At 53.5% G+C, this 13,752-nt stretch overlaps 2 protein-coding genes across 4 annotated transcripts; both read right to left on the reverse strand.

Annotated features, from left to right (window-relative positions):
* Positions 1 to 657: 657 nt before the first annotated feature.
* On the reverse strand, positions 658 to 3,947 carry LOC111152269 (dimethylarginine dimethylaminohydrolase 2). 2 transcript variants are annotated; one of them, XM_022510726.1, is made up of 7 exons: positions 3,702 to 3,947; positions 2,498 to 2,860; positions 2,284 to 2,383; positions 2,084 to 2,157; positions 1,802 to 1,921; positions 1,154 to 1,303; positions 658 to 981 (listed from the first exon to the last, which is right to left on the reverse strand). In XM_022510726.1, exons 2-7 carry the CDS (start codon positions 2,792 to 2,794, stop codon positions 865 to 867), a joined length of 858 nt encoding a protein of 285 aa, XP_022366434.1. In that variant the 5' UTR covers positions 2,795 to 2,860; positions 3,702 to 3,947; the 3' UTR covers positions 658 to 864. The 2 variants fall into 2 exon arrangements, with proteins under 2 accessions (XP_022366434.1, XP_022366435.1); XM_022510727.1 differs by lacking the exon at positions 3,702 to 3,947 and adding an exon at positions 3,107 to 3,686 and having other exon boundaries at positions 659 to 981.
* Positions 3,948 to 4,238: 291 nt separating this feature from the next.
* Positions 4,239 to 9,806, reverse strand: LOC111152357 (chloride intracellular channel 1). Of its 2 annotated transcripts, none has more exons than XM_022510870.1 (6): positions 9,558 to 9,806; positions 7,368 to 7,477; positions 7,053 to 7,178; positions 6,787 to 6,893; positions 5,644 to 5,825; positions 4,239 to 4,623 (listed from the first exon to the last, which is right to left on the reverse strand). In XM_022510870.1, the coding sequence occupies exons 1-6, from the start codon at positions 9,594 to 9,596 to the stop codon at positions 4,462 to 4,464; spliced, it is 726 nt and encodes a 241-aa protein (XP_022366578.1). In that variant the 5' UTR covers positions 9,597 to 9,806; the 3' UTR covers positions 4,239 to 4,461. The 2 variants fall into 2 exon arrangements, with proteins under 2 accessions (XP_022366578.1, XP_022366579.1); XM_022510871.1 differs by lacking the exon at positions 4,239 to 4,623 and adding an exon at positions 5,116 to 5,537.
* Positions 9,807 to 13,752: the final 3,946 nt, after the last annotated feature.

Raw genomic sequence — 13,752 nt, forward strand, 5'->3', positions numbered from 1 at the left:
AGAGATTCTCCCCAGCCTCCAAATACATTTTTGTGCCAGGCAAGTCCTTCTTTCCATATCACCCTTTTTTCCTTCTCCCCACTACCTTCCTGCCTAATAATTCTTCATCCCCAAGACTCAGCTGAAATGTAGCCATTTCTGGGAAGCCATTCCTGACCCTCTTTGCCTACCCCTGCATACATTTTGATTTTGATGCTGTAGGCAGTCTCCTTATTTATCTCTTAGCAATCACACCCTGTAAATTGTTCCATCACAACCTGTATTTCAGTTTCAATGTACTGTGAGTTCCCTGCTCTCAGAAGACTGACCCTTTTTATATTACTGCTAAGCCTCAGTAAATGAGTGAATGAAAATGAATGTCCCTGGAAGCGTTACTTCTTCCTTTCTATCAACTAGGGGTGGGTTGGTAATCTACCACTCTCTGAATCATCTGACATTTAGATAATGAGTGATCCACCCTACTCTTTCTTCTCTACGTCACATATGCTCCCCACAATAGAAATTCTATCCTGTCCATCTTGCACCCAAACACCTATAATAGGGCTGGGCAATGACTCAGTAAGTGCCTAATGAGGGTTTGATGAATGAAAGACTAACCTCAACCTCAGATTTCAGCCCTGCCCCTATCCCAGTTAAGACACCAGCCACAGCCCAGTCTAAAAGGTCAGTTCTGTTTTATTAGTTCTGTGGAAGAGGACTCACCCAGTGGACTCTATCATTTTTCCCACACTAAGCCCTCCCCCCCCATCTTGGGGCCCTCTCCCCACTACTATACCTATTCACCGTCCTCTATCTAAGCCTTCTTCCACTTCTACTCCCTATGCTGCCCAAACATTGGCCAGCCAGAACCCTAAGGCCAGGAGCTCAGCTGTGGGGACGCGTGCTGAGTACCAGGCAGAGGGAGCTGAGCCCGGCGCCTGCCTTCTCCAGTTCTGAGCAGGACACAGGTACCAGGGTGACATCAGAGAGCTTCTGCAATGCCTGCAGGAAGAACACGAAATGGGAGAGGGGAGTAAGACTCTGAGGCCACAGCCAGGCCCTTCTTGGAGCCGGCCATGCTTCTAGAGAAGGTACCCCTCCTTTGTCCCACTAGGAAGGCTCGAGACTCCTTCCTCTGGTTGTTGTTAGTAGTGGAGCTCTTGCCTCCTCTCACCTCCTGGCTATTGGGCAGGTCCCCGCCTCCACGGTGCAGGAGAAAAGGGGGCACACCAGGCAGCCCAGGTCGCAAAAAGAGACAGTCAGCAGCTGCATCATCTGGGAGAGTCAGGGACGCATAGGGGTGGTCTGTCAACACTGCCATCGCCTGAGGAAGGGAAAAAGAGGAAGTGGTCAAGTCTCCGAGCCTCCCCACAACTGAGTCTGGTGGCCCTACCACCACTAAGGGCTGGGAACACAGTTACATTTGTTGCATGATAATGATAGCAAGCACTTGCCCTTAGTATGTGTCAGGCACTGTTCTAAGCATTTTAGTGACTTTTGTTAAGTTCCACCTCAGACCCACATGCAGTTCTTACTACCTGCAGCCCTCTTCTCCCCTTCTCCAGCCCCCACCAGTCCATGTCATCCATCCTTCCTCATTGCTTAGATGCCACCTTTGAGAAGTTTTTTGAAACTCGGGAAGACGATGTTAATCGACTGTGTTTCCTGTCCTGCCATAGTAACTTCTTGCTTTCTGACGTGTTTTCATACCAGATGGACAGTTCCATGAGGGCAGGGGTTGGAATTAAGTCTCTGAACCTCCCTGCTTTCAGCCTTACGGGCCAAGAGCCACTCCCACTTTTGTTGGCCCCACCCTCCTCACCCTGACAGCCTTTTGGGCAGCCTCGCTGCTACCAGCCACGACCGTGCGGGGGCCCCCCATGCCGCAAAGGCCGCGCAGGTGGGAGGAGCTCGAGACCGGCACTGTGGAGACAGCGAAGTCCTAGGGGCAGCAAAAGAAATTATTCAGGGACGCGGGAGGGATGGGGGATTCCCTCAAACACAGGTTGCTCTGGGCTCCTTTCTACTCCGCGCCCCCTCCGTGCGCCCCTCCCACCCAATCCGCTCCCCGCTTCCCCAGCAAGAAGCTGGTCCCGCTCCTCACTCGGAACGTGTCTGCCACGATCTCAGCTCCTCGGTGATTGGTCCACTTGGAGAGGCCTACGAAAAACTCCCGGCCTGAGCCCAGGGAGGCCGCGGAGGTTTGAGAGCCAGAGTGAGTTGGAAACAAGGCCCAAAATGGCCTAGTCGCCCCATCTCTGCTTCCCAATGCAAAGCCCAGGGATGCAGGCACCTCAGCCTCACCCGTAAAGAGAACATCAGTGCCATCCAACGTCGCGTTCTCGTCCCCCATCTCCACAATCCGGAGCCCAAGGTCCTGAAGGGCTTTGCGGACTCCATCGACCTAAGGGCAGGAAAGAGGGCGCGGGGCAGAGACATTCCCAACCATAACTCCTAAAGCCCCGCACGTCCAGCTACTCCTTTCCCCTTACCCCCCAAACCGCGCCGCGGCGCTCACCTCCGGCCTGCGGGAGGGGCTCCAGGGACGCGTAATTAGGGCCGTGTCCCCTTGGATCACGGCGGTGTCACCGAGGAGCGGTCCCAGCGGCAGCGACTCTTCAGGAGGCAGTTCTAGCAGCTGCAGCCCCAACCGCTGCCTCAGTTTACCCCCCAATACCCCGTGCTCCCTCTGAGCTTTAGCCAGGTCCAGAGCCGGGAGGCCAGCCCCCGCACCCTCCCCCGAAGCCAGGCTCTTCGGGACCCCCCGGATCAGGGCATGGGAGCAGCGGCCCAGCCCCTCTCCTGGCGTCCCCATCCCATCCACACAGTCTCCCCCTCCGGCCGCGCTGATTTCTTAGTTTTCTCTTTTTACTTCACCTGTCTGGGATAAGAGAAAAGGGGAGTGGGGTTGGCAGAGAAAGAGACAGGCACAGAAGGGCGTAGGGGGGTGGTTAAGAGCGCCCGGGTCTTCCTTCTGCCATCTCCGGGCGCCCCTCCCACTTCGCCCCACCCGCTCCAGACCTTCCTCTCCTGCCGACCCCATTCCACCCCGCACCCTTCTGGGTCTGGTCTGCTTCTTTGTAAGGAGTCCGAGGAACAAGACCCGGACCCCTAATTTTCACAACACCTGTTGCCCCAGTTAGGGGGCTTTGCGAGGTCCCTGCTAGGCGCCCCTCTTGGCAGCCGCTAGGATGCGCTCACTCCCCAAAAATGCAACGGTCCCGCCCCCTTAACCCTCAGCTGCTCGCGGCCATAGGGACCCGAAGTGCGGCGAGGGACCCAAAAGGGTTATGGGACAGGAGGAGGCAGCTGGGGAGAGAGTCAAGGCCTGGAAGATGGAAGTCCTGAATGCCCAAACGAGAAAAGAGAAGAGGGGTAACGAGGGAGAAATTAGAATCTAAGGAGTTAAATCTCCCTCCACCCGGGCCGGTCCCGCTGCCCCTAGCGCGACCCAGTATAAACCAGACCGAGTCCCCAAGGCCTGGGAGAGGTCTAAAACGAAATCCAAGGGGCGGGGAAACCGGGGGCGTGGTCCCAGAGAGCGGCTGCCACTCCCGGCTCCAGGACCCCGTCTCCTGGTCCATCTTCCCCAAAGTCTACCCCGCTCAGCTCCGCACCCAAATTTCGGCCTCCTGCACTCTGTCCGTTGCAGGCACGGACCCGGCATCCTCAAGCTTCAGCCCGCGCACGGTCCAGAGGACATCTCCAACCCCTAGACTTACCTCCAGTGGCCACCCCGACTCCTGCGTTCTGTGATCTTGGCTGGGGCCCCACCCCCCTGAGGACAGAGTTGGAGAAGGGAGTCCTAGTCTTCAAGCCTCGGGGACTGGAGCTCTTTGCTTTTGAGGGGTCCCTGGGTAGGCGAGCTCAAGAACTACGGTGGGGCGGGGGCGCGACGGTCTGGCGGCTCCGGGGCATTGTCTAAGCGGGACGGGGCGGGGCTCCCAGAGACCACGCCCATTCCGCCCTGCTACGCCGCGCCCACTCCAGGGGGACTTCGCTCCCCTCCTCAGAACTTGGCCCCGCCCCGTGAGTGTTGCCCAGGCCCACCCAGATCTGGCTGGCCCCGGCGGCTGGGCTGCAAACGCGACATGGACCACAAGACAGCGTTACGGTGGACCGGCACGAGGAATGGAAGCCTGACCACCAATACCCCTCTCCTAATTTCCTCGCTTCTGCCTTGAGCTCAAGGTCACTGACCCACCTCTCATTCCCGTGTTAGCCACACTCAAGGCCCCTTTGTGTAAAACGACACTGTATTTTCATTCTGTATTTTATTACTGAAATACATTGTCCTACCCGCACCACCCCACAATAAAAATCTTACCTAGATTCCCCATCTTTCCCCTCAGCCCCCCAGCCAGCCCTGCACAAGTGTTCCAGGATTCTCTGCCCACTGGCTGTTTTGGAGTGTGTCCCTTGGATAGCCACGTGGAAACCAGCTGCTGCCTTTGTGCAGAGGGAGAGAGCCTCAGAAAGCATTTATTTGAGGGCCTTGGCCACTTGCTCGTAAGCCAGCTCGATCTCCTCATCATCTGGACAGGTGGAGGCAAACTCTTCCCGAGCATAGGCATTGCGCAGGTACCGATGGACTCCTCGGAACACCTCTGGGATGGAGAATCCCCTGTATTTCTTACATACCACCTGGGGGTGGGGAGAGGAGAGGGATCAATGGGATCAACATGTCAGCCTCAGGGGAGCAGCCCTGGCGGCTAGGCTCTTGGGTCTTTCCCTTCTCCCAAGACTTCCAGGATGAAATCTAGCCTTCCTGACCAGGCATTCAAGAACCCCTGCTATCTGGCTTCTCTTCCTGTGATTCTTCTCTCCTATATGAATCATCCAACTGGCTTTCTTAACTCACGATCTTCTGTCTTCACCCTTCCTCTCCACTCACTGAAATCCTGGCCATTTTTAACCAGCTCCTTTTCAGATCACCCCGTTCCATGGTGCCATTGCTCTCTTCTTGATTTTACTGAGATGTAATTCACACATCAGAAAATTCTCCACTTGAATTTCCACAGTGACTTTTGTCCCTATTTTTCATTTGGCTTTTAATCATGTTTTGTTACTTAACTTTCATGTGACTGTTCTATCTTCCTGGCTAGATTTCAAATCCTTTGAGGGCAAGGACCAATCGTCAGTCATCCATCTTTATTGTCTTTCAGTGCTTAGTACACAGATGTTCAATACAGAGGTCTGTGCAGACTGACATTAGGCCCATGTTTCACAAACTAAACCATAGCTTTGAGGCTGAGTCAAAAACATGGGAACCAGCAGTTTTCATCTTTCATCACAAGACGGAGTGGAGACCAATGCTATAAAAAGAGTTAAAGCTCTGATTTTAGGAAAAGCCTGCTTTGTGTGATGTGGGGATTTGGCAGTGATAGAGACAGGAAGAGGACTCTTGACAACAACATTGGGATATGTTACTCCCGGCCAGTCTGCACCCACAGCCTGTATCACCGAATGTTAATTCTCTAAAGCAACAGCCTTGAAGCAATGACTGGTGAGAAGGAATGGGGTGTGTCTGCTATTGGTGGCAATCCATGGAAACCATCCTAAGAAAGAAATCACCTTTGGAGTCATTGTCATAGGGAACCTGTGTGGGAGCTTCTTCAAGAGCCATCCCAGAGGCCACCCTATGCTCATACAATGACCACCCACCTGTACTATGTGGAGCTTTGGCAACAGGTTGCAGTCAGCAAGAGTGAGCTCATTGCCATCCAGAAACTTCCTCTGAGAGATGCCCTCATCCTCAGCACTGGTCTCATCCACTTCTTCCGGGAGGGGGGATGTCAAGTAATTGTCTAAAACTTTCAGGGCTTTCAGGAGCCCCTTCTCCAGATCTGTGCAAGAAAGGGGAATTGGTAAGAACATCAGGAGAGCAACATAGTCCAGGAGGGCCTGGGGAGTGGAGCCAGTCCAAATAATAGTATCTGACACGAATATAGTTCATTTTCCATGTGTTATTTTAAGCACTTTACACACAAAAACTCTTAATTCTCACATCAACCCATGAAACAGGCACTGTTAGCCTCATTTTATGGATCTGGAAATGGATTTACAGAGAAATTAAATGAACTGCCCAAATTCACCCAGCTAGTAGGGTTTAATCTAGCTAGGGAAGGTGTAGGCTGTCTGGATCTAGAGTCGTCGTTGTTGCTGTTGTTTTTAAGATTTTATTTATTTGACAGAGAGAGAGCACAAGCCCGGGGAGAGGGAGAGAGAGGGACAGACTCCTGCTGAGCAGGGAGCCAGATGGGATGTGGGGCAGATTCCAGGACTCTGGGATCATGACCTGAGCTGAAGGCAGAGGCTTTAACCCACTGAGCCACCCAGGCGCCCCACCCCCCTTTTTTAAAGATTTATTTATTTGAGAAAAAGAGCACGAGCCGGAGGGAAAAGGAGAAGCAGTCTCCCCACCAAGCAGGGATCCCATGACCCCAAGACAGTGACCTGAGCTAAAGGCAGACACCCAACCAACTGAGCCACCCAGGTGCCCAAAGAGTCACTGTTTTTTAAGCACAACCCTCTTCTGCCACGAAACAGGCCAGCAGCCAACCCAACTAACACAGTGGGACACGAGAGGCTAGGTGACAAAGAGAAACTTAAAGTCAAAGGCAATGAAAATGCAAGGAAATATTGAGTTTAAACAAAAATAAGGGGGCTGGGGTGGGAGGCAGTGAGGGTTTGCCAACATCTGCTCCATCTCCCCAATATCGGAATTTCCAGGTGCCCCTAATGCCTCCCAATCCCTGGATCTTCTCCATTCTTCCTAGCACCCTGCCTCCAACCCTTGAGACTCACTATCATTGAGTGCTGGGTTTGAATTCTTGATGTAAGCAGAGAATTTGGCAAATATGTCCAGCCCCGCCGTGTTGGACTCAGGGTTCAGAGCTGCCAGCTTGGGGTACCTGAAAGCCAGTAGGAGAAACAGGAGACGCTATCTTCCGGGGAGGAGCCTTAGCTCCCATGCTCCAGCCCCCCACCATTTTGGTTTTCCATTTCTTCCACCTCCCTCTCCCCTAGAATCTCCCAGCTACCCAACCCTTCCTTTCCAAGTGTCCCTGTACCTGGGAGGGCAAAGCACTGCCTCTAGGAACTCTTCAATCTTGTTGGTGTCTGTGTGCACTTCTGTGCCGTACAGCAGGAATGGGAGCTGCCCTCCTGGACACAGCTTCTGCACTGTCTCCGTCCTCCTGAGAACAGGCCAGGCATCAGGACAGGAAAATGGGGTCGGGAGAATCAGAAAGGGGAGATGAAGCATGTGGAAAGAAAAAGGAGCTCTGGGTGGAGGGCGGGGGCAGGGGGAAAGCCACAGGATGAAAGGACTAGGATGGGTGAGCGAGCATGCAAACAGGGTGTTAGAGGAACAGAAATTGGCCCACCTCTTGGTGTCAACAGTGGTGACGTTGAAGGTGACTCCCTTGAGCCAGAGCACCATGAACAGTCTCTGGGAGAAGGGGCAGTTCCCAATCTTGGCCCCATCACTGCCAGCCTGAAAAGTAACCCCCACGCCAAGGTTAGGCCTGGTATACTCCACCTACCACAGGCCATTCTCTGCCCACCCCCCCTCCCAGATCACACCGTTTTCTGCCTAATCATGACGCACAGTCTCAGGGCTAACAGCTCTCCCCAGACATGGGCTCTCCACTCTGGAGGTGGAGTAAACCTAAGGGCAGATTAGCGGGGAAGTTTTCTGCAAAGGTCAGCTTCTGGTTCCCCACAGAGTTCAGGACAGCTGGGAGGTAAGCAGAGGGATTGCGTTTGGGAGAACTCGGGAGGATCTGGACCCTAGAGAGGGAAGACAAACAGTAATGCAGTGTTACCTGCTATCCTAAGCACTTTACATACAAAAGCGTATTTAACTCTCCCAAATCCCTAGAGAGGGACTTTGGTGAGGCCAGGGTTGTAGGCTAGAGGCCTGGATTCCTGGATTCCTGAATGGAGTAGAGCCTGAGAATGGGCAAGGTACCATGGGGTTTGGAAGCCAGAGTTCTGGTTCTCTATACCTCCACCCTCCTTCTGGCAGCTGGGTGGGGAGTCAAGGGGCCCAGGGCCTCTAAAGATGTAGAGGGCTTTGCAGAGGGGGGCTGCCCTCTAATTGGCAAGTGGTGACCTCATCCCCCAAGGGACCTCCCCCTGGGCTGAGAGTGATTCATCTCACACTGTCTCTGCCTCAGCGGCTTCCTTCCTGGCAAGGAGTGGGGGCAGGGACCTGTGAGGCTGAGGCCTGGGCAGCGGAGGGCCACCTTCCTCTTCCCCACACACTACTTGCGGGGTATCCCAACACATGGCCCCGGCTCCAGATGACTCTCCTCACACTGGACCCAAGGCCAGACTCTGTAGGGCAGCCTCACCCACGAATAAAAATAGCCCTTGAGGCGAGTGTGAATGAGGTGGGGACCACACCTAAGGGGGGTGGACCCAGCCACGGCTGGGCACAGGGAGAAGGAATGGCTTCCCCAGAAGCCCCAAGCAGCAAGGAGGGAAAAAGCAGCAGGAACGCACAAAGAAGGACGAACAAAGGGGGGAAGTGGAGAGAAAGGCGGCAGGAAAGTGAAGGGTGGGGAGAATGTGCAAACAAGGAGGCACAGACGGAGAGGGAGGTGCAGAGATGAGGTCCGGGATTGGGTAAGAATGCCCCTGCAGTGGGGAGGGGAGCAGAGCAGAGAGAGTGAAGTCCTCTAGTCTGTCTGCGCTTTCATCTCCAAAGGCCAAAGGACCACCGTTCCTCATCCACACCCACTGAGAGAGGACAGAGCTGGGAGACTCTCTTTCTCCTGTTTCTAAAACCCCCAAACCGTAAACACCCTAACCCAGTTCTCTTCCTTCTTCTGATCCCTCTCCCCACCTATTCCCCTGGTAGCCCCAGCTAAACTCCCATATGGTCACCTCCCTTTCTCTCGCTTCTCCAAGTCCCGGGGAACCTTCAGGGCCCACCCTCTCTCGGGTTGCACTGCCATTCTCCATCTCCTTCCACCCCACCAGTCCTCCGCCGGGCATCTCCTTTCAGCCCTCCTCGCCACACCCTCTTCCTTGAAACCTGCCCTGCCACACACACACACACACACACACACACACACACACACACACACACGCACTCTCTCTCACTAACTCACTCACTCCTTCAAGTCTCTCCAAAGACACCCCTCACTCTGGTCTTCTCTTACGACCACATGTCCTGATGTTTCCCTCTGAACCTCCCAAACCCTGTTGAGTCCCACTGCCCCCTTCTCTCCCTTCTTTCCATCAGCTTGTCCCCCGCCCCCAACCCCCGTTAATAGTCTCAACTCCTGGGATCTCTTATCTACCTTCCGGCCCTTTAGGCTGCTGAAACTTGCACTTCCACAAACTTTTCAGGGTCGAGCACAGAATTCTCATTACCCGCACTCACAACAACGGTCTTCCCCTCCCGAGGCCACCCCCAACAACGCGCGCACACTAAAGACTGCACGTGGGGTTGGGTGGGGGTCAAGGAGAGAAGGGATTGGGGAGTCAAGACTGGAGTTGGGTCAAGGTGAGAGTTGCCTTCCAAGAATGGGGAGGCCGGCCTAGGAGTGAGAAGGTGTTCCTACCTTCACGAACAATTCAACCTGGGGTTGTTCTTCAGCCATGGTTGCGACGGGGACCAGGAAGCGGCTGTCGCTGGGGGAACTGGGAGGGGCTCGGGCCGGGGAAGGCGGGTCTCACGGGCAGGGATTCTCTCCCCCAGACTTAGGGCTGTCCCTTCTGCGCCACACAAGCCCGAAGAGACCCGCTCACACAAGACCCGGCTTCCCCACCAGCCCAGCGTACCCCACACCCCGCCCCTCCAGCTCTATCCCCTCCCGGGCTAGATCAGGGAGCAGCTGACTCACCGACCGGCCCCGCCCTGAACCTGGGGAGGGGACAGGAGGGGGCGGGACTCGACGATCTAGGCAGTGGGTCCGGATGGGGAGCCTCAGGTCTCCTAGAGGATAAGGGATGGGGGTTTTAAGGAGGAGGGAATCCTGGGAACCTCCTTGTTTCTCCACCCGTCTCTTTGAACACAGGATTTTTTTTTCTGCCTCAGTTTCCCTGCTGTATCAATCAGAGGACACTCCCACTCCACCCTCACACAAGAAACGACCCCAACAGTTTGGTCAAGCCCATGAGGTCCCGGGGGGGAACTTTAGAATGTGAAGATGGTCGTTTATTCCTTTTCCCACATTTCTTCCAGACTCCAGCAGGACCAACTTGGAAGTAGACACTGAGATTGGGGGAAGAGAGTGGTGAAAGGTAGGGGAGGTGATAGGAGGGGAGACATCCAAGCCTCCTGCTAGGGAAACAAGAAGCTGAGCCAAAGGGACTCATCTCTGGGGGAGGTCAGCTCCTCCTCAGTAGCCTAGTCAGCTTAAATGCTTCCACTTCTGCCCCCATTGTGGGGGCCCCTTCCTGTGCCCCTTGCCCTTTTCTCACTGATATGTTGAAGATGAGAGAATGGGGGCGGGTGGAGAGTGGGGTTATTCTGGCCCTAGAATAGAGTTGCACTGATCCTGGAGGGGATGGTAGCTGGTCTTAAGCAAAGATCAGATGGCATAATGTAAGTGGAGTCCTTGGGGACACAAATAAGTAAGGAGGTAGAGGAAGAGTAACTTGATTTTTGGAGGTTCTGTCAAATTCTTTATGAGCTGCTGAAAAACGGCTTAAAAATATGTCCTCCAAACTGGAAACATTCCGGCCTCCATATCTCGAATCTCTCTCCTACCCTACCATACCTTCTCTTTCTTTCTCACCACCTGTTGTCTAACAGACCTACAGTTACAGAAAAACACAGTGGAAATGTAAGGACGTAGAGGAGCAAAACAGGACTTGACACTGAAAGAAAAGGAGACTTCGAGGAGGACTGGGGTAGAGTGAGAGTTGTGCTGCTGGAAACCAGCAGTTAGTGGTTTCCTCTCCTGCTTCCTCTTCTGTGGGTTTTCGCCTCCCTGGGGGAAGGCCTATCTCTCTCCTCCCCAGTGAGAAGATATATTGTGTTTGTTCCCTTGAATTGTAAGATCCTGTAAGGTTGTAGGATGATTTCATGAATGTGTGTGTTGAGGGGGAGGGTCTCCTCCATGGGTGATCCTCAGATTCTGCACACAGATCCCTTCCACATGAGGAAAGGAGGTCAAAACACCCCTACTCAGGACCCTCTTCTGTTCCAACCCATCAATGTCTATCAGAGAATCTGCCCCACAAAGATCTCCCTTGTGGGAGATGCCTCAGGCAAATGGCGCCAGACCTGAGCCCAAACAGGTTTTGGCAGCTTCTTTCCTGCCTCTTTCTGTCCTACGGCTTTATGGCTAGAGCTGGTTTGATCATCAATATTGACTTTGGGTGGCTGGCATGGCTACCCACAAGGTATTTCTCCTTCATTTCCCAGATGACAGGTAATGCTGCCCTCTCCTGGTACTATCCAGCAATGCCCCCTGGGCTGCGCCCCCAAATCCTCCATCAGAGACGTTTCCCTCTGCTCTCACCTCCTTACCCCTGCTTTTCTCCTATCTCAGTATCTAACCTTTCCTTCAAAGGGTGGCTTTTTATTTCACTCCCTCGCCTTCCCTGGCTTGGTAAACCAGTCTCTAATCTCTTTTCACCCCAGATTGGAAGGTGTGTCCCTCCCTGACACGCCTTAGAGTTGTGACGTCTCTTCCAGGTTTCCATAGTTCCATTGCTCAACAATTTGCCAGGGGTAACCATTAACCTAGTCCTTAACTCCCTCCCCTACCTTCCTTGATGGAGGGGATTTTCCAGTCCTTTCGTGGTAAAAGTGGGTTAACCCACCATTTTCTCTCACCTCCTGGATGGGATCTCCCCATCTCAGGGTACCTAGGACAAAGCTGGAGAGGAGGATGCATTTTAAGGGATATTATTTTGTTTTATTTTTCATTAACTTAATTTTTTTTTACAAAAAGATCATATTTATTTATTTGTCAGAGAGAGAGGGCACAAGCGGGGGAGCAGCAGGCTGAGGGGAAAGCAGGCTCCCCGCTGAGCAAGGAACCTGATGTGGGGCTTGGTCCCAGGATCCTGAGATCATGACCTGAGCTGAAAGCAGACTCTTAACTGACTGAGGGACCCAGGCATCCCAAGGGATCTATTTTTAAAATTATATATTTATTTCTGTCCCCCTCATAATCTCCTTGCTTCTCTTCTCACACACACTAGAAGGTAAGCTTCATGAAGCCCGTAATTAATGTTCAGTACTTTGAGTCTGCCACCTGGTCCAGAGTAGGCACTAAATAGTTGCTGGGTGAGTGAATGACACCCCTCTGTCTTTAGGGGTGTGGGTGTGTGCACCTGCAGAGGGGTATAGACATGTCTCAGTGGGGGGTGTAGGTGTTCTCAGGTCTATTCTCCACCGGAATTTTGTGTAATTTGAACACTTCTACGCTCTTCTGGGGAGACCAAAATTTAAGTCGGGCACAGTATTGCCCTCCTGAGTCATACCCTGCATCAAGGAAATAGGCAAAGGAGAACTAAAATAGGAGTCTCACTTATTTCTGCTTATTTGATATATTAGTAGCTCTTACTAGTTTTCCATGAACTGTCCTAAGCTTTCACAAATATGAACTTGGTACAAATTTATTTTTTTAAGATTTTATTTATTTGTCAGAGAGAGAGAGAGCACAAGCCAGGGGTAGCAGCAGGCAGAAGAGGGAGAAGCAGGCTTCCTGCTGAGCCACGGCGGGGAGGACTCAATCCCAGTACCCTGGAATCCTGACGAGCCGCGGGCAAACGCTTAACCAACTGAGCCGCCCAGGTGTCCCTCGTGGGTACAAATATTAATTTAGAGTTGTTGGCATAGGCTTAATTAATGTTGCTTATCTCCACTTTCCAGAAAATAATGCAACTCGCGTCTGCCCCTTTAGCCAGCTCCCCCCTCAACACCCCTAGACCAGTTCTCCGGGTTCTGACTCGAGCTCCCCTTCCGACTTTCTCACAGGCTCTACTTCGCGTCAATCAAAGCCTAGAAACCGGGAAGGCCAGAGGCTCCAATGCCAAGCAACCCCACGGGCGGGAAGTTTGAACGTTCTGGCACCGCCCCATATGCGAATAGGCCAATCAGTGTCCAGCCGCCCCAACCACTGCCATTCTCTCATCTCTCGCGCTCCGTTGCATCTCCAGGCAGGATCCGGATTTCTCCGACCAATAGCCGCTACGAAGGGCGGGGCGTGTGCGCGCGCATCTAATCCTCACGCCAGTAAGACTCTCCTGCTGGCGCAGGGCTGCTAGGGACGCGGTTTCGGGCACGTAGCAACCCAAGTGACGGAAAACGCGGGAAAACGCCGCGAGTTGCACAGGGCTGGGGTGGGAAACTCAGGAGGTTAAGGCTGCGATCGTGGGAGTATAACTGGTAATGGCGGAGAGAGGAGAGATACATACCCCCCTCCCACAGGGCCCTCCAGCCAAACTACAACCTCCGCGTGACCGAAATGGGGGTGGGGCGAGTGAAGTTTCGCATAGTCTGGACTTTAGTGACGTATCTGAGAAGTCGCCTGTCAAAGTGTCCCACAGACGGGGCTGGGTGGCTCAGTGGGTTAGGCCTCTGCCTTCGGCTTGGGTCATGATCTCAGGGTCCTAAGATTGAGCCCCGCGTCGGGCTCTCTGCTCTGTCAAATGAATAAATAAAATATTTTTTTTTAAATGTCCCACAGATGTTAAAGACAAAATGTTACCGCAGCTCTCCTCGGCCCTCGCCGCCCTGTACCTCAGCCCCCTCCCAGAAGTCCTGGGTGGGTTTGCGTTTCTGCGCACCCCCTACCC

This window comes from Enhydra lutris, unplaced genomic scaffold, assembly GCF_002288905.1.
Source record: "Enhydra lutris kenyoni isolate GAN:26980312 unplaced genomic scaffold, ASM228890v2 scaffoldscaffold28, whole genome shotgun sequence".
Taxonomy (NCBI): domain Eukaryota; kingdom Metazoa; phylum Chordata; class Mammalia; order Carnivora; family Mustelidae; genus Enhydra; species Enhydra lutris.

Bases quoted from the DNA above. Each gene is read 5' to 3' on its own strand.
- LOC111152269 (XM_022510726.1), bottom strand. From the start codon at position 2,794: ATGGGGACGCCAGGAGAGGGGCTGGGCCGCTGCTCCCATGCCCTGATC. The intron at 2,384-2,497 runs GTGAGCGCCGCG...TCCTGCCCTTAG, and splicing joins GCCCCTCCCGCAGGCCGGAG to GTCGATGGAGTCCGCAAAGC. The intron at 2,158-2,283 runs GTGAGGCTGAGG...CCCTGGGCTCAG, and splicing joins CACTGATGTTCTCTTTACGG to GCCGGGAGTTTTTCGTAGGC.
- LOC111152357 (XM_022510870.1), bottom strand. From the start codon at position 9,596: ATGGCTGAAGAACAACCCCAGGTTGAATTGTTCGTGAAG. The intron at 7,478-9,557 runs GTAGGAACACCT...GTTACTTTTCAG, and splicing joins AGGTTGAATTGTTCGTGAAG to GCTGGCAGTGATGGGGCCAA. The intron at 7,179-7,367 runs GTGGGCCAATTT...GCCTGTTCTCAG, and splicing joins ACCACTGTTGACACCAAGAG to GAGGACGGAGACAGTGCAGA.